General features: G+C 44.4%; 1 protein-coding gene across 3 annotated transcripts in view; it reads right to left on the bottom strand.

The window, feature by feature from the left end:
* ENTPD3 (ectonucleoside triphosphate diphosphohydrolase 3) overlaps positions 1-19,420 on the bottom strand; it is a 41,819-nt gene extending 22,399 nt beyond the window's left edge. For 2 of the 3 annotated variants that reach the window (XM_025376763.1, XM_025376765.1), the window contains exons 1-4: positions 19,317-19,420; positions 18,479-18,530; positions 14,131-14,258; positions 5,395-5,512 (exon numbers count right to left, since the gene is read on the bottom strand). In XM_025376763.1, coding sequence (XP_025232548.1) covers positions 5,395-5,512; positions 14,131-14,258; positions 18,479-18,518 — 286 coding nt within the window. In that variant the 5' untranslated portion in view covers positions 18,519-18,530; positions 19,317-19,420. Of the gene's footprint in view, positions 1-5,394; positions 5,513-14,130; positions 14,259-18,478; positions 18,575-19,316 lie in introns of those variants that run through there. The other variant, XM_025376764.1, reaches the window with a different exon arrangement.
* Positions 19,421-19,946: the final 526 nt, after the last annotated feature.

Here is a 19,946-nt window from a genome sequence, read left to right on the forward strand (position 1 = left end):
CTCCAAGGAGCTGGCCTTGGTATAGCTTCAGTCTCATTTCTCATCTTTCTTCCAGCCACACTGGCCCCTTGGCTTTTCCTAGAAAATGCTGAGCAGCTTCCACGCTTGGCCTTTTCCCTTACCACGCCTCTGCTCAGCATGTTCTTCCCCCAGACATTTACATGGCTCACTGTCTCGTCTCACTTTTGTCTCTGCTTAGCTGTCATATTCTTCATACTTCCCTGACAGTCCTGTTCAAAACAGCATGATCACTTTCTATTTCCCACCCTGCCTGATTTCTCTTCACATCATGTCTCCCTGACACTCGTTATATGCCCTTTTTTTTTTTTTTTTTGGTCTATCTTCTTCATTGGAATGCAAGTCTCATAACACATAACCACAGATTTTGTATATATTGCTTATTTCTGAATTCCTGGTGCCAAGAACAGTTCGTATCAAACAGCAGGCACCTAATACATATTTATTAAATCAACCAATCAATGAGACTTTCAAACCACCATACATCTCTATAGTAAGGAGATTGGCTAGTCCAATCTGGGCTAAACAAAATATAATCTGCAACAGCTGGTCTCTGGATAGCGGCTGGCGAGAGGCAAGATAGAATGGTGAAACCTTGGGAGTATGTCACCAGAAAGCCTGTTTGCATAAGGTCCATTAAGCCTCCCAGAGGGAAAAGGAGATAGGATTCACAGGCTCCTAGGATACTTGGACTTGGATACTTGGTCCCATGAGAGGAGCATGGAAATTGCTATTTCAATATGGGGAGAGAGGGTTAAACAGATGGCACAAAACTTACTTGAGGGGAAACAGAAGCCAAAGACACGCGCCTCAGCTTGAGCTCCGGCCAACTATTGGCAAAGGATTTTTTTTTTTTTTTTTTGAAATGGAGTCTCGCTCTGTCACCCAGGCTGCAGTACAGTGGTGTGATTTCCACTCACTGCAACCTCTGCCTTCTGGGTTCAAGCAATTCTCCTGCTTCAGCCTCCCGAGTAGCTGGGATTACAGGCGCCCACCACCATGCCTGGCTAATTTTTGTATTTTTAGTAGAGATAGAGTTTCATCATGTTGGCCAGGCTGGTCTCAAACTCCCGACCTCAGGTGATCCACCCACCTCAGCCTCCCAAAGTGCTGGGATTACAGGCATGAGCCACTGCACCCAGCGGCAAAGGATGTTTTTTAATGCTATGGTGACCTGGTTTCTGATGCAACTCTTTGAGGGATTTTAATGTAGGAGATAGTTAAGTTTAGGCTCTAGTGGAGCTTAAGTAATTTTTAGTTACTGGTTTAAAGGAAAGGCATTGTGAATGTCCCTTGTGGGGAAAGGCAGCAGCAGGCATGAGTACTGCAGATGAGATGAGACACATGCAGAGAACCCAGCACCTCCAGGGGGTGGCTTCGCCACAAGCAGCCAGAGGCACAGACACCAGCACAGAAACCGCCAGCAAAGGCAATGAACTCATGGAAAACAGTAGCAACTGGGGGTTGATACCTACCAGAAAGAAATTTCTGAGGGCCTAGGCATCTGGGAATCCCTGCTGGGTGAGCAAGCATTCATCACCCGCTTCTGTTTGGCCAAGACAGGGGAGTCCTGGGAAGTTTGCAACAGAGGAACCAGAAACCCAAATTATCCTTGGAGAAGCCACAAGTCTTGGAGGGGATGACACTTGCTGAACTTCAACTCGTAATTTAAGCTTTAGTTTGTGGTCTTCTGTTCACTCAGAGTATATATGGATCCCTGAGGCTACTGTGATCAAAGAAGGGAAGATCATTTATGGATGTGCTGTGGCCTCCATGACTCTGTGCCTCCTTAAATCACATATGCCATCCAGGGTGGGCCAAGGAACCCTTCCCCTGAGGGACTGCTGTAACACCTCCCCACGTAAGTCTTATTTTTCCCCACAGTCGTAAGGCTGTCAGGACTAACTTGATTGAATTGCCCTCCTGGGTCTAAAAACAGAGATCTTGTAACTGTGGGACAGAGTAACAAGTGGCAAGAGGATCCACCAGGAGCTCTGGATTGTGGTGCCCCATGAATAACAGCTAATGCTTATTGAGCACTTACTGTATGCGAGGCATTTCTTTGACATATATTATGTCATTTAATCTTCAAATCACTCCTATGGGGTAGGTATAACTACTATTACGTTTTTTACTTTAAAGATGAGGAAGTCGAGACTCAGAGAGGTTAGATAACTTTCCAAGGTTCACACAGTAGGGATGAGGTGAAGTCTTAATCTCGATCTTACACTCTCTTCTCTTTACTCAGAGCACATAGTCTCTTTGAAAGGAGCAGCCTGCTGTCCTATTTCATGGTTGAAGGTGAGGAAATGGCTCAGGAGTTACCCGAGCAGATAGAGGATTGCTGGTTGAGGTCACAGCAGGGCTACAGCTGCCTGTGTCTTGTGGATAACAGTGCAAGCAACACTCAGAAAATATCTGCTGGGTGCAGTGGCTCACACCTGGAATCTCAGCACTTTGGGAGGCTGAGGCAGGAGGATGGCTTGAGCCCAGAAATTCAAGACCAGCCTGGGCAACATAGTGAGACCCCATCTCTACAAAAAATAAAATTAGCCAGATGTGGTGGCACTGTCTGTAGTCCCAGCTACTCAGGAGGCTGAGATAGGAGGACTGCTTGAACCCAGGAAGTCTAGGCTGCAGCGAGCCATGATTGTGCCACTGCACTCCAGCCTGGAAGACAGAGTGAGACCCTATCTCAAAAAGAAAAAAAAAGAAGGGAAAATATCCAAGTCCCCTGTGTGGTGAACCCAAAAACATGCCGTGCAAATACCCCTTCAAATAGACTTATTGTTCCAGCTGTCAGCTTCTTCAGGGTCTGCCTGAGCTGCAGAGAGCTGCCTTGCTCAAGATCTTGCTCTTTCCAGGGTGGCAAACATCTGATGAGTGGCAGCAACAGGGGTATTACAGCCAAGCCACTTCACATCATTTCAACCCAGTGCAGCATAACAGATCAGTTGAAGCTTCATCAGGCCTGAGTTGAAGTTTGACTTCTTTTTTTGTCCAATCCTTCTCTCTGCCTGCTTTCTGCTATAATGGTGCATCTCTAATAACCACCTTGCATTCCATAATCTGTCTCTACATCTGCTTCTGGAGAGCCTAACCTGGAACACCTGTGCATCAGGGTAGGCAAGCTCCTGGCTGCCCTCCTCGGAGGGCGGATGATCAGAATTCACTCTGATTATCCAAATAAGACTCTTGGTCTCCCGGTGAGAAAGACTAACTCTGCTCCCCAAGTTTTTCAATGCCATGATCCCCATGAACTTACAATGTTTTGGCAGCTCACTGAGGGAAACAAAGGAGGTTGCTGGGCTGGGAGGACAGGTCTGGAGTCTCTAACTTGTTGTCCTGTGGGCTCAAGGATACACTGGGCACATTCAGAACACCCTGGTTGGGAGGCTACAGGCCAACTCAAAAATCCTAATGCTCGAATGAGGAAGATAAGTGGCTTTGAAAAAGACTTACACATATACACACTCCCTAACTAGGCTCGATTACTTGGACTAATTATACACACTCCTAATTATACACACTCCCTAACTAGGCTCGATTACTTCGACTAATTACTTAATTGTAAAAGGCAAAATTATAACACTTTTCATAGAAAAATATCTGTATGACCTCAAGATAGGAAAGGATTTCTTAAATAAAACATACAAAAAAGCAAGCCACAAAAGGGAATATTGATGGTTGTATTTACATAAGAATCAAGAACCTCTATTCATCAAGAGACATCACAAACTAAAAAGACAAACTACAAACTGTGAGAAGATATTAGCAATAATATGATAATATTAATGGCAAAGAATTCATATTTAGAATATTTATAAAGAATTTCAATGAATTAGTAAGAAAAATTCAATAATTCAATAGAAAAATGAACAAAAGACATGAACATGCATTTCACAGAAAACAGAAATTGCTATAAATATATGTAAAGATATTAATTAACCAAGAAAATACAAATGCCTATCAACAAGGAAAAATGAGGCTGGGCGCAGTGGCTCATGCCTGTAATCCCAGCGCTTTGGGAGGCCAAGGCAGGTGGATCACTTGAGGTCAGGAGTTCGAGGCCAGCCTGGCCAACATGGTGAAGCCCCATCTCTACTAAAAATACAAAAATTAGCCAGGTGTGGTGGCAGGCACCTGTAATCCCGGCTACTTGGGAGGCTGAGGCAGGAGAATCGCTTGAACTCAGGAGGCAGAGATTGCAGTGAGCCAAGACTGTGCCACTGCACTCCAGCCTGGGCAACAGAGGGAGACTCTGTCTCAAAAAAAAAAAAAAAAAAAAAAGAGCAAGATAGTTACTCATATCAACACAGATGAATCTTAAAAATCCAATGTTGTTAGTGAACAAAGCAAATACAGCATAAAATATGTTGATTCCATTTATATGAATACATGTTTGATTTTGTTTTAAAAAATAGAAACCATACATAAAACGAAACTATAAAGAACAAGGAAACAGTTAATATAAAACTCAGAATATGCTGTGGAAAAGGCAGGGAGCTGCATGGAGGATCATTTATTATCATTGCTGCTAATACTCCGTTTCAAGGGCTGGCACCCCATGGGCCAAATCCAGTATACCACCTTTTTTTTGTACAGCCTGTGAGCTAAGAGAGTTTTTACATTTTTTAATGTTGGGAAAAAATTTACAAGAAGAATTACATTTCATGATGTGAGAATTATATGAAATTCAAAATTTCAGTGTCCATAAATAAAGCTTTACTGGAACAGAGCCATGTCCATTTGTTTATATATTGTCATTCTCTCTCTGCCTGCCCGTCAGTACACACAACTACTCCTTATCACTGTTGGAAGACAGCTTTCCATGTGTTCCTTGTGTTTCCCTCCACAGCAAAAGGCAGACATGCTCACTGCCCATTATAAATGCTTCTCTAAAATCCCAGACTTCCTTTCCTATGACAGAACCTATTGCATGAGTGCATACTCTCTGTCCCTCTTTCCATCATCCTGGGCAAATTGGGAATCAGTACCAGTGTAAGAAAATGCTGATACTCTGGGCTACTCCTGTGAGTAACAAATTATCCTTTGTTTCTGAACCAGGAGTCTTATGTCTTCCAGCACCCATGAAAATATGGCAGGGTAAAATCTCAGACCATCCACAGTTCTTGACGCCACCCCTTCCCATGTATACAGATTAAAAAACTGAGGCCCAGAGAAGGGAAGTGACTAGAGCAAGTTTATTCCACTGATGAGTAGCAGCACTAGCACAAGATCTGCTATTTCCTGACTCCCAGTCCAATGCTCATTCCCTGCCTCCCAGCAACATCTAAGGACCTCTCCAGGCCTCCAAGACACTTAGAACTTCACCTTGCTTCCCATTGCAACTCCCAGACACACTTCAGTCCTTACCTTTCACACTACATTTGAAGGTTTGACTGACCACTCCGGTATTATTCTCTTTCTCTGCTGGCCATTGATATACGTAGACTGTGGTTCTAGAAGACCCGGCATCCAGCACAATACCATACTGAATAAAAAGGGAAAGGGAGAGTCAGAAATGGGCGGGACTCCTCTGATCACTGCTTTCTCGGTGGGCCACTGAAAACCCTGAGTACCTTAATCCGCACTGCTTCACTTAGGGAAGGACTGATCAATAAGAAAAACTATTTCCTCCAAACCAATTTTGTCTCCTTGGATTGTGGAGGAAGAGGATGAAGAAAGGTAGGGCAGGTTCCAGGAAATAATTATCACTTTGCCATGCATTAGAATCACCTGGAGAGCTTAGAAAATCCCCCAGTGCCAAGGCTACACCCCATACCAATTAAATCAGAATCTCTGAGAGTGGACTCAGGCATCAACAGGTTTTAAAAGTCCCAGGTGAGTCCAACACTCAGCCAAGGCTGAGAATTGTACTTCATAGATCTTGTATACAATCGGGTTGCCTGGTTCTTCCTCATTTAGACCTCTGGGGGGAGGTACAAAAGCCATCTTCATCTCAGAAGAAAAATGAATAGTCACCTGGATGCCCTATATTTCCAAACTTCTAGGTTTATCAGTCTAAAAATAAACAACCAAAATGAAAGCGTAGGAAGAAGCTATAGGAAGTTTTTCACATGGTAGAGGCATTTCTTTTTTTCTTTTTTTGAGATGGAATTTCACTCTCGTCACCCAGGCTGGAGTGCAATGGCACGATCTCAGCTCACTGCAACCTCTGCCTCCCAGGTTCAAGAGATTCTCCTGCCTCAGCCTCCCAAGTAGCTGGGATTACAGGTGTCTGCCACCATCCCTGGCTAATTTTTGTATTTTTAGTAGAGATGGGGTTTCACCATGTTGGGCAGGCTGGTCTCAAACTCCCGACCTCAGGTGATCCACCCGCCTTGGCCTCCCAAAGTGCTGGGATTACAGGCGTGAGCCACTGTGCCCGGCTGAGGCATGTTAATACCTGCATCAGTGCTCAGAATTAAAGTATTCATAATTAAGGAGAAAAAAAGCAAAATAAAATAATATTGACATATTGATCCCACTTTGGCAATGTGTATGTCAACAAACGAACAGGCAGGTGTTGCTGGGCAGTGCTGGGGCTGCCTGTGTGCAGGAGAGTAGGCTGAGAGTCCTGGACCGATTTGCCCAACTTGAGCAGGCACTAGAAAGCTTCACCTGCAGGTTTGGCCCAGCCCAGGCTCTGGACCAAACCTGACCAGGAAAGAGCATGTATTAGTAGCCTATAGAGTTTGGAATTAGCAATGCATACCTAAGCCGAGTATCTGCTTGTGCTCACAGTCATCCCAGGGCATCCAGAGGCCTTCAGGGTGGCCTGAAGTCCCCCACTCCACCACCTTTGGGTTAACCTAGCCTGTCCCACAGAAGATGATGAAGCTGGGTCTGGAGGCAGGCTGACTCAGATAGATTCTTGATTTTATGATGCTGGCCTGGGTAAGTTGCCTGACCTTTCTGGGTTCCCTCATTTTTAGAGGACTTATTTGCAGAAGTAAATAGAAGGCTGTATGCCTGATGCTTAGTGGCTACTCATAAATACAGGCTATTAGCATATATAGAAAAGCCAGTCAAACAAAATAAACAAATAAAATCACAAAACAAGAAAAACAGAAAAGAAAACAAAGTATCCCTCAAATCCAGATATTGCGTTAGCCCTTGTTATATCTTTTCTAATGATATATGTATATATGTATCTGGATATATACATATATCATTGTATATATGCAGTGGTGCCATCATGACTCACTGCAGCCTCAACTTCTCAGGCTCAATCGATTCTCAGCCCCAGCTTCTCGAGTGGCTGGGATTACAGGCGTGCACCATCACACCTGGCTAATTTTTGTATTTTTTGTAAAGATGGTTAAGTCATGTTTCCCAGCCTGGTCTCGAACTCCTGGGCTCAAGTGATTCACCCACCTCGGCCTCCCAAAATGCTGCTGGTATTACAGGCATGAGCCGCCGCATCTGACCATGCAATGCTCTTTTCTTAAAAGTATATCATGAACATGTCTTCCTGACAGTAGAAACAGATTCATATCACCATTTTCATACATTCATTGTATTCACTGTTAGATACAGAGTAATTTAACCAATTTCCTGATCCTATACATTTAGGAGGTTTCCAACTTTTTATTATCTGTATTACAAATGCTTGTTTTGTTTGAAATGGGACCAATTTTTTAAAAAGTTGCTCCAGCTCCTGAATCATAGCCTCTCCATTATTTTGAAATAGAACATCTGTGTCCACTGGTATGCGAATTTGGACAGTCTCTTAATCTCAGCCCTTCAGTATGATGAACGTTGATCGGGATCCTGACCTGACATCCCTCATGGGGAACAAGGGTGGCATTGTTCATAATCTGTCACAGGCAGCGACTCACAATGAGATTAAAGCACAGGTTGAAACTGAAGGCAAGAAGGAAACCAGGCACTAAATTAAAGAGGTCCGGGCCTCTATATTCTTGGTCTGCTTTCTTTCCTCCCTCCTGATCACCACCACTCCAACTGGCCCTGCCACGCCTGGTGCTGACCCATAAAACAAGAGGAGAGAGAGAGTAAGTGAAAAACTATCACCTTCCTTTCCTCATATCTTTATTCTAACCCTTCTAAAAGGGTGCATGTCTTCCCTGTGTGTGAAGCTCAGGGCTGCTGGGCCAAGATCAGAGAAGAAGCGTATCCATTATCATTTGTAACTCCAGCTGGGATCCAGCTTTCACCAGGATCTGCAGCACCCAGACTTTGCTCTGTGAGACTGGAGAAACAACTGTCCCTCCGGCACCTGCTGATGTAGGCCCACCTCTACTGACTCACACTCTTCTAGCCCTACCATCATCCACTCACATTTTTGAAAGTGGGAAAAATGGTCTTTAACCAGTTTTCAGAGCTCTTTTGCCTAAACAGTGAAACTCAGTGTGATTCTTTTGGGGGAGAGGGGATGGGAATCAATTTCAGTTCAGCTAGCCAGTTGATGTTTGGATAAAAAGTAATAAGTAATCTTCTGTCTAATGCAGTGTCAGAAAAAATCATGGCTTGAATGTGGATCTGAAGCAGTGGGTTAACTAAAAGGAAACAGTCTTTCAGTTTAGAAAGGTATAGAATCAGGAAATTGGCTAAATTACTCTCTATCTAACAGTGAATGCGATTAATGTTAACTGAAAGGGCCAGTCTCCGTGGTCCAACACTTAAGGATTGGGTGATCTGTCTAAAGCAATAGCAAAAGCAGAGTCATAAGGTCAACTTTCTTAGATTTGTTTATTATTATTATCATTATTACTATGATAATAAGAATAGTAGTAGTAATAAATCTTGTCCGGCACTTATTCTAGGCACTGCAGAAAGTGCTTTGTGTTATTGCCTGTATAAGACATATGTCATGTCATGTCATATCATATCATATCATTCGACACATGGGCAAACTGAGGCTTACAGTAGTACATAAATGCCCAAGATCACAGACCTCGGATCAAGCCTGAGTCTAACGGACTCTAAAACTTGTACTCAGAGCCATGATGTTTTCACTGAGCTCCAAGGAAACCAAGTTTAATGGTGTGACTGTTCAGTAATCAGGCGCTTTGCAGACTTTCTTATTTAAACAAAAAGTCCCTTGAAAGTAAACTCTTAGTTAAGGGGTGTGCAGATCTGGCTGGAAAAGAGGACCCATTTTTATAAGGAGCCTGAGTTTTTCTGAAAAAAAAAAGAAAAGAAAAAAGAAACTAAGTATTCAACTCTTGCTCTCCAAGAAATAGACCAGGGTGGGCTACAAGGCACCAGAAATCCACGCTGATGAGCAAGGCTCAATGAGGGAATGATTTCAACACAGACTGGGCCAGTGGTTGTGCTTTGGAGAGTAATGGCTGAGCATGGGAGTGTAGACTAAAATGGCTTATGATCGTGAATCTAGTGTGGGGAACTAATGTGGGCTGAGCAGGTCACAGTGGAAAAGCCCATCCTTAAAACTTTAAGACTGTGCAGAACCCATCTTCAGCAGTGACATCACATGGCTGCAAGAGACAGTTCAATAGTATTGATCACTGGGCTGAGAAGCTCTAAAGTCCTAAAGGGTAGGGAGGGCGAAGCCTCAAGAGGAAGGTGTTGGACTTCATGATAATAAAGCGCGGGAGTGGGGGCTGAGTGAAAATTACAAGTGATGGCATCATGTTTACTCTTCAAGCTTGTGGAGCAAGTCAGACCAGTAACACAAGAGACTTGGACATTTTTGCCCCTTGACTGCGTTTTAATAGTTCTGCCCATAACCTCACATAAGCCAAGGTTAGGCAAGCCAAGGTTAGATTTAATAGCCAGGTATGACTTTGCATGAGAATCCCCTGTAACATTTCAGAGCCCTCCAGATAGGCTGTTGTAGAGCTGGCCCTTTAGAACCAACTGTCAGCTGCACACAAAAGCAAAACAGGGCTCATGGTATAAAAAAATAAACATAACAAATAATGTAAAATCCCTCGTATTTGCTCAACTTCATCACCTGCAATGCTCTTCAAAACAAAAAAAGACAGATCTCTCCATATCCTGAGAAAAACTGCATGTGGAGCGCTCTCTTCCAAAGCTGTCATTCTGTTTCTGGGTCAAGTGGCCCAGAACATCTGTCTTTTCTCACATTTAATCCACCCAATTAAGCAGAATGGACCTTCCGAGCTCATCTTCCCATGTTTTACAATTTCCTGCCCCTCGCAATGGTGGCTAGGGTCTGTTAGCAAGATTCAGAAGAGATTTAAAATCCCCTCTTTGAACTGCCTGCTAATTGGTGGAGGGTGTGTCTCCTGGTTCCTCCAAACCCTTGTTTAAGACCACTGTTGTCTGTTCTCTTTTCTTTCCTTTACACCAGTTCTGCTGTTTTCAATCTGTGTAACTACGGGAAGCTATTTGCCCTTTCTTTTCCTGTTTTCTCATCTGCAATACAGGGATAGTAACAATATTATTTACATGGAGTAGTCACTGGCAATTCTCTGCCCACATCCCCTCAGACCTTACTACTGTGATGTACAACCATCCATCTTCCACCTGCCTGAAGTCTTTATCTAGTGGCCCGAGTCTACCTGATCACAAAATATGCCAGAAAGACTAGAGAGTTAACATCCAGGGAGCAGCCTCTCAGCTAATGACTGATGGAAGTTGGCAGATAAATATGCCCTTGAGTGGGATATCTGGGAGGTACATGCCTGTATGCCCCTTGATATGGGGCAACTTTGAGGTCTCTGTACCATCTCACAGGGTCCCAAGCAGGACTGAGTCCCAGTTGCCCACAGTGCTGACCTGCTGCATAACAGGCCCTCTCTTGGCTGCCTGCCCATCTCAGCTCCCTAGTCCCACACCAGTGTTTCCCGGGATCATCCCCAGATGATCTACTTGCATGTATGTCTTTGACTTGGAGAGCCCAACCTAAGACACTAGCATTCAATGTGTGTGGTCTTCTCCTTCAACAGTGCCCTCTAGACTGCCCAGGGATCTATTTTTCTCTACTCATTTTACTAGTCTTCCATCTGATTTTCTCTACTCATTTTCTAGTCTTCCAGCAAGAACAGAGGGCTTGCCTGTTACTGTCCAGAACAAGTAGAAGCCATCAGCTGGCAACTGCCTTAACCAGCCCATTTCTAACATTTGTAGGATTAGAGACAAAATTTTATGAATAGAGGCTTCTGCCCTGTCACTTTCCCAAACCTGTTCTCTTCCCACCCCTGGCAAATCTACAGAATAAAGAGCCCATGCATCTGTGTGGGGACAGTTCAGACCACACGGCTATGCTCTGTTTACACTCCCTGTAATCAGCTGCCTCTTGGCCACCCCTCAGACCACTGGTGATGTCCACCTTCTGGAGGTCCATGAAGACCCTAGATTCTGAAGTCTTGGGCACCACAGTATGTTCTAGAAGGGGAAGTATGGGCTCTGGGTAAGCATATTCCTTTGGGTCATAGAGAGAGATAAGCCTGAAGTGCAGCTAGAGCTGGTCTTTCTGAAATGTGGGGCCCAGGGCAGGCAGCCCAGCTATCAGGGTCTAAGGGTGGTATTAGGCTTAACTCCTCGCCCTCAATTCAACAAACCTTCCTGCATCTGCATCCAGCCTCCCTACCTTCACTCCTGTGCAAAGCAAGAAGTGTTCTCCTATCTGAGGTCAATCCCTTCCCTCCACTTGGATCTCCATTCAGAACTCAGGGTCAGGGAGAAGTGGGAGGCAGTGAAGAGAGCCCTGGCCTTGGGAACAGAAAGGACCAGGTTTCAGTTCAGGACCTGTCATTCACTGACCAAACCCGGCCCACCTTCTATGGTTGGCATAAGACCTAAGTGACATAATCAGGGACAAGTGCTCACTTAACTGAATAGCACTATACGAAGTGTAAAGAGATATTACTCTTAGTTGCAGCTGGGCGTGGTGACGCATGCCTGTAATCCCAGCACTCTGGGAGGCCGAGGTGGGTGGATCACCTGAGGTCGGGCGTTCAACACTAGTTTGGCCAACACAGTGATGTACTAACATGGTCTGTACTAAAAATACAACAAAAAAAATAGCTGGGTGGGGTGGCGGGCACCTGTGATCCTAGCTACTTGGGAGGCTGAGGCAGTAGAATCACTTGAACTGAGGAGGTGGAGGTTGTGGTGAGCCAAGATCGCGCCACTGCTCTCCAGCCTAGGGGACGGAGCAAGACTCTGTCTCAAAAAATAATAATAATAAAATAAAAAACATATTACTCTTACTTGCAGTCTTTTTTTTTTTTTTTTTTTTTTGAGATAGAGTCTCGCTCTGTCACCCAGGCTGGAGTGCAGTGGCACCATCTTGGCTCACTGCAAGCTTCGCCTCCCAGGTTCATGCCATTCTCTTGCCTCAGCCTCCTGAGTAGCTAACTGGGACTACAGGTGCCCACCACCAGGCCTGGCTAACTTTTTGTATTTTTAGTAGAGACGGGGTTTCACCATGTTAGTCAGGATGGTCTCAATCTCCTGACCTCATGATCCGTCTGCCTCGGCCTCCCAAAGTCCCAATTTTATATACGGTAGTTTATAAAAGGCAGTGCCTGGAGCTTGGGAAAACAGCTTCTTTTAGGCCTTAGCTAGTATCTTTGGACAATCGGGTAATTTGCTTTCTTCTCATTATTGGGTGATTGCATAAGGTTGTTTTTTTTTTCTTTTTTATTCATGTTATTAATGAGGGCTGAGATTCTTAAATAAAATATCTTATCAAGGAACTAAATGTTATTATATTATCTACTGGAGATTTTACTCTAATCTTTTAGAAAATCCACCTTAGAATGTTAGCTCAAACCCATCCTTAGAGTCCAAAACAATATTAGTTTCTTTTCTTTTAAAAAGTCTATGTATTTCAAATATTACCTTTGAATAGTCACTAACAGTAGGAAGATATGGAAAAGACTTGCGAGGCCAAGTGTAAAGGTTAAATGAGATTCAAAGAACATGGCTGAATTACCTGGTCCCTATGGCACAACTAAGAAGGGTTTGTACAATTTTAATGAGTCAAAAAACAAAGAAGAGTTATAAAATAGAGACTATAAATGGACCTCAAAGCCTAAAATATGTACTATTTGACCCTTTGTGAGAAATGTTTGCTGACCCCTACCTAAAATGATTGAAGGACTCATCAACTCGCTTCACCTTTCCTTTATCAGCCTCTCATGGAATCACCTCCCGTCTCCAATGGCATCCTCAGAGCCAAGCTTGGGGGATGTATTATGATTCTGAGCCTAAAGATCATTTGGTGATGGACTTGTTGAGAGCTAAGAGGGGCCTCTGGGACTAAGCACAAGGTCCTGAGTAATTTTTTTTGGTGGGGGCGGGGTTGTTGAGCGAAGTGTTGGAAGGATCACAGCACATGTTCTAGACTCAAGAGTAGCAGCACAAATAGAGCTCAAGGAGACCTTCTCAAGTTCTTGATTTTTTTGTTCACTCAGCCTAGGCCAGAAGAGGTGCCTTGGTCTCCTGGTCTTGACTTGTTTTTTCCTTTTTTTGGAAATTTTTTTTTTGGTAGAGATGGAGTCTCTCTAATTGCCCAGGTTGGTCTTGAACTCCTGGGCTTAAGCAATCCTTCTGCTTTGGCCTCCCAAAGTGCTGAAACTGCAGACATGAGCCACTGTGCTCAGCCTTGGTCTTTACTCATTATCAGGGTTGTGTGCTTGGGAGAACAAATAAACGGGTCAAAATGGAAACTGTACTAACCAGTAAATTTTTTTTATTTTTATTTTTATTTTTAATTTTTTTGGTAGAGACAGGTTTCACCATGTTGCCCAGGCAAGTCTCGAACTCCTGGGCTCAAGCGATCCACCTGCCTCAGCCTCCCAAAGTGCCAGGACTACAGGCATGAGCCACTGCACCTGGCTGAACTGGTAAATCTTTGATAGCCATCTGCAACTTTTGGTTACAAATTTTAGCTTTGGAGTCAGAAGTCAAAGCAAGACAACACAGTCTTTGGAGAAGGTGTCACTACCCTCAATTTGTAGCCTCAAATATCACAAACCCAGCACGTCCAGACCTTCTCCCTTGAGTCTTACACTGCCTTCTCCTGGCTGAAGCCAGAAATGAGGGTGGGGGAAAGGATTTTCTGCACTTCTAACTCATGGTTTTGGAATAATTGATTTCTTCCCCTTTATGCCCATTTCTTCCCTTTGTTGCCAGTCCCTTCACACTTACCTTCAGTCCTGGAGGGAGGACCTCTTGTTTGTGGATCTGGATGACAGTGATACTCACAAGCACCACAATACTCACAAGCAAGACCACCAAGGCAATAATGGTTGGAGTTCGGTAGAGGGCCTTGAGGCCTAAAACAAGAAGACCCAGAAGGCACTTGAGGGGAAGGTAAAAACCAGGCACTGGTATTCTTTGTAGAATCGATGGACTGGCCCCATAATCACATGCATAAACCACTTTCTCTGGTGTTAGCGAGACCCACACTTCTAAGACGGAGTAGCAAATAAGCTCCCCTTCTCCCCAGTTTTGGGGGAAGGACAAACAGTACACATTTGCCCTTCCTCACAAATTGTGTACTAAAACAGTGTTGCAGGGAAGGTATGCATGGTCTAGTTTTCTGATATTGTGGTTATCCCTGAGATGAATTACAATAACATTCGTTTTACTTTTTTCTTTTTCTCTCCCTCCCTCCCTTCCTTCCTTCCTTCCTTCCTTCCTTCCTTTCTTTCTTTCTTTCTTTCTTTCTTTCTTTCTTTCTTTCTTTCTTTCTTTCTTTCTTTCTTTCTTTTTTTCTTTCTTTCTTTCTTTCTTTCTTTCTTTCTTTCTTTCTTCCTTTCTTTCTTTCTATCTTTCTTTCTTTCTTTCTATCTTTCTTTCTTTCTTTTCTCTCTCTCTCTCCTTCCTTCCTTCCTTCCTTCCTTCCTTCCTTCCTTCCTTCCTTCCTTCCTTCCTTCCTTCCTTCCTTCCTTCTTTATTTCTTATGGAGTCTCACTCTATCGCCCAGCTTACACTGCTGTGCTGTGATCTCGGCTCACTGCAGCTTCTGCCTCCCAGGTTCAAGCGATTCTCCTGCCTCTGCCTCCTGAATAGCTGAGATTACAGGTGCGTGCTACCACGCCACTCAATTTTTGTATTTTTAGTAGAGACGGGGTTTCACCATGTTGGCCAGGCTGGTCTCGAACTCCTGGGCTCAAGTGATCTGCCTGTCTTGGTCTCCTAAAGTGCTGGGATTACAGGCATGAGCTACCATGCCCAGCTAACATTTGTTTTAATGGAGATTCAAAAAATCTATTTTTAAAAAATTAAACCAGGTGATAGAATATTTCATTTAAAAATAATCTCAGTTAAAGAAAAAGAAATTAGGCTGGGCTGATGGCTCACCCCTGTAATCCCAGCACTTTGGGAGGCCAAAGTCAGCACTTTGGGAGCACTTGAGGTCAGGAGTTCAAGACCAGCCTGGCTAATATGGTGAAACCCTGTCTCTACCAAGAAATACAAAAATTAGCCAGGTGTGGTGGCATGCGCCTGTAGTCCTAGCTACTCAGGAGACGGAGGTGGGAGAATTGCTTGAAGCCAATAGGTAGAGGTTGCAATGACTTGAGATCATACTACTATACACCAACCTGGGTGACAGAATGAGACCTTGCCTCAAAAATAAATAAATAAATAGATAAATAAACAAACAAAATAAAAAATTAGCACTATACTATACCGAGATGATTTCATTTATTTGAAGTTCTAAAGTAGGCAGGTAACAGGAATCAGAATAGTGATTGCCAGGGGGTGGAAGTTGGGGCAGGGATTCACTGGGAAGGAATATGTGGGTACTTTCTTGGGGTAATGGCAATGCGCTATACATTATAGCATTGTGGGGTATATGGATGTGTGTATTTGTCAAAACTCATCAAACCTTTCAAAGTCCTTTGGAGAAAACTTGAAAATGAAAGCAAATCAGTGTCTTAGTTATAATTTCCCTTAAAAAAAAAGATTCTTATAAATTGCCCTTACTATTCCAAAAACATACTTTTAGAAGGCAAGAAACCCAACTTAGGGGCACAACTTAAGATCTATCCATTTCACTGAATAGAAGTTATATCTAATTTTTAAAAAAGATAAAAAGACATTCAATGAAAATATTGACTACATAATAATCTTGGGCCGGGTATAGTGACTCATGCCTGTAATCCAGGCTGAGGTGGGAACATACTTGAGGCCAGGCATTAGACACCAGCCTGAGCAACATAGTGAGACCCCATCTCTACAAAAAATGAAAAAATATCAACTGTGCAAGTGGTGCACACCTGTAGTCCAAGCTACTCAGGAGGTTGAGGCTGGAGGATCCTTTGAGCCCAGGAGCTCAAGGCTGCAGTGAGCTGTACCACTACACTCCAGCCTGGCGACAGAGTGAGACCTTGTCTCTAAAAAAATAATAATAATAGTCTTGGTAGAACTACTGGGACATAAGCATAAATGACACCCAAATGGTTGAAATATGATGAACACTAATAGAAGGATCACTAGATTCATCGAATTCCAATATATATCTAATCAATTGGCTATCTAAATGTAAATTAATTAAAATAAAATAAAATAAAAACGCAGTCTCTCAATCTTACTAGCCACATTTCCAGTGTTCAATAACCATGTGTGGGCTAGTGGCTACTATATTGGACAGTGCAGCCATATAACATTTTCATCATTATAGGAAGATCAACTGAACAGCAATTTGATAGATCCTGTCTTATTCCAGAACATTATTCCTAGATCATCATAACCTATGCTTTACCCTTTCATTATTTCTGTAAGACATTTGCCCAGAAGAAAAAAAGGGCGTGTCTATGCGCCCAGGATATAATTAGATTCAGCCCACAAATTCAGTCACATCACAACATTTGCTACAGGAGGGCACTCACGCAGTAGGTCTTCGTGGCTCAGAACAACTAACTCTTTCCATCTCAACTGATTCCCCTGCAGTGTAGCTGCAGTCACAGACACTTCTTGGTGTCAAAGTTGGTCACTTAACACCTTAATCCTCCTACCTTGTCATTGAAAGTGTAAACTAGTACAGCATCAATGGAGGGCAGTTTGTCAATATTTATCAGAACTGCAAATAAGCATGCCATCTGACTCACAATCAAACTTTTGGAAAAATGTCCCACAGAACTAGCTCCACATGTGTAAAATGACTTAGACACAAGGTTACTCATTACAGAATTGTGGGTAATAGCAAAGGAAAGGAGAGCCAACTGCCATGGAGTTGACCTGCAGAGCATATGAAGAGGTCCTATATCACTTTTCTGTGATTCCAAATAAAAGTACAAGAACCAGCCAGGAACCAGTTAATCCACAGAGGCGAACTTTTGCATCAGCTTTCAAAGAATGCATTTGTCAGTGTCAGCTATAGAAGTTTAAGGGATTTTTTTCCCCCTAATAAAATGTGGTAGAAATTTAATCTGCCAAGTTAAACTTTTCCTTTGGAAGGAATGTAACAGGTTAGTCTATATGAGTGATGTTACAATCTCTGTGTTAGCATTTCAAAGTGTTTCGGGGGAAAACCTAAAAATCAAAGGAAAACAGCTCCTCACGTGCAATCTCCCTTTACAAAAATAAAAGTTCACATAGATTGCCCTTACTATCCTAAAATCATATCCTTTTGGAAGACAAGAATACCCAGTTCAGGGGCATGACTAAAGAATGTCTATCCATGGGGAAGGAGTGTGTGATATGTATGCAGTTTCCTGACCACAGCTACGTGGCTGGCCTCCTAAGTCTTCTGTGTTTCAGCAGTTTTCAAGTAAAAAGCTATGATTACCTTAAGCAAACCCTTGTCCCAGCAGAAAAGCTTATTACAAAGCAAAATGGACAAGACCAGGTCTTATTCATTTAGGAAATGCAGCCTAGAGCTGCACTGTCATTAGGGCTGGACAAACATGGTAATTGCAAGGTACCTACCTGAGCGTGGAGAAGCCAGAGCCTTCTGGGCTTCCACATGAGCAACTCCAAAAAGTACTCTAGAGGCAGGCGGGGCAAGCTTAGAAGTGTGTGTGTGTGTGTGTGTGTGTGTGTGTCTGTGTGTGTGTGCGCGCGCGCTCGTGCCTGCGAGTTTGAGAAAATCCCGCACTCCTGCCTACAGTATCAATCATAACAACACTGACCCACGGTGAGGGGTGGGGGTGTTGTAGGCACTGTGCCAGCAACATTTGGATGGGAATACAGGAAAGATCCAAGTACTTTACAATTGATCACAAAATCAACAATACAGTATTCTAAAGCAAAACTTAACATACAGCTAGGTAAGGGAAACCACAAGGGCCAAATTAATGGATTATACAAACCGGAAAAACCTTTTAAGTGAAACATGCATGTTAGTCCTTGTTTTGTGTGGCTTTGATGAAGAGCATTACTTTTATTTGAGGAATGCCAGTGGCGAAACCCAGTTGAATACTGAGTCTCAAACCAACAAAGTTAAACAATAATTTGCAGGGGATATGGATGAAAAACTGTGGGCCGGACCTGGGATTCTCTTGCGATTTGGCAAAACCACGCTTGCTGCCTGCTGAGAGATACTAACCTGCTTGCTCACATGGTTGGCGGGTCAGCACAGTGAACATCTTTTCTCCCAGCTGCAGGTGAGAGAAGACAGGATGTCGGTAAGTCCACGGCCCCCGACCTCAGAAGTTTAAAGAACGAGCACAGGTTCAGACAAAACCCATTCTACTTCCTCCAAATCAAAACCTCATCCCTGGAAAGGTCAGCCCAACCCAGGACTTCAGAGACAGCCCCAAAGCTGGAGCTTAAATTCCATGTCATCTCCCCAAATGCAAGGAAATCAAACATAGATTTGCTGAAACTTCAAACTGAAAAGATTTTCCGAAAAAAAGGTCTTTTTCTGCAGATTGTTCCACCTGTACACACACCCAAGAAAGAATAAATCTTCCCCCTATTATTACCATTCATAGGGCTGAGGCGGGGCTTTTCTTCAGAACATCAGCAAGGAAGGTTTTTGTGTGTTCGTGGATCGCGAGCCTGGAGCCTCTCTTTAAAGCCCCGGGAGGGGAGTCTTTAGCTGCTGGCTGGAAATTGCAAAGGGATGTCGGGGCCCTGGGATCCAGCCCCCACCAGGATCTGGGGTCACCGCTCTGGACTGCGTCTCTGCATAGCCGCGGGCATCTAAGCGCCCAGCACATCTGCGGATCCGTGCAGGCAGTCGGTAAAGACGCGCCCACCCGTCGTGGGCATGGCAGGGACCACCTCCCCCCGCCCAAGGATTTAGGGCTCGAGTGCTTCAGTCTCTTACTCTGGCCCTCTGAGGAAATCCGATTTTGTTTCCTTGCCCCTCAACTCTCAGTCTCACGCAGCACCCCCGACTCCTTCCTTGGCAGCTCAGGCGCCGGGTGCCCTGACCTTACCTGTGCGGAGCCGATTCGGAGGAGGCGACTAGCGCTGCCGCAGAGGCTGCCGGCGGCCAGCGCTGAGGAGGTGTCAACCTAGAACACGGGAGGCGGCGCCGGGTGAGGCGGGGCGGCGGTGGGGGCGGGGCGGCCTCGGCCTGGGACCTCCTCCCGCGTCCGTGTCAAGGCCAAGGGCCTCTTCACCTTCTTTTCTGGTTGCTCTCACCTTCACACCCAGCCCTCGATGGAAGGGGAAGGGAGAGAGAGCGCGCCTCCTGCCGAAAGACCGACCCTGCCTGCCCCGAGAGCCTTCTGTCCCCCTCCAGGTGCAAGCCAAACAGCACTTCACCTTTCCTCTTTCAGTTTCCTCCACGCTCACCTCTACCTGAAGTCAGAGAGGACGGAGCCGCCAGGCCTTGCCCTGAGAACCTAGTGGAGCCTATGTGGGTGAGGGGGAAGGGAGGTGTCTATTATCTGCCTCCCTCTTGCATCTGTGTCAAGACCAAGAACCTTTTGATCTGTCTTCTAGTTACCTCCATTGTCACCCCCACCCTCGGGGAAGGGAAAATGGGCACAAGGCCAGGCAAGGACTGGGCACTCTGTGGGTGTGCATGACCTCATGCGGTCCCCCGGTGGGTGGCTCCTGTG

Source organism: Theropithecus gelada, chromosome 2, assembly GCF_003255815.1.
Source record: "Theropithecus gelada isolate Dixy chromosome 2, Tgel_1.0, whole genome shotgun sequence".
Taxonomy (NCBI): domain Eukaryota; kingdom Metazoa; phylum Chordata; class Mammalia; order Primates; family Cercopithecidae; genus Theropithecus; species Theropithecus gelada.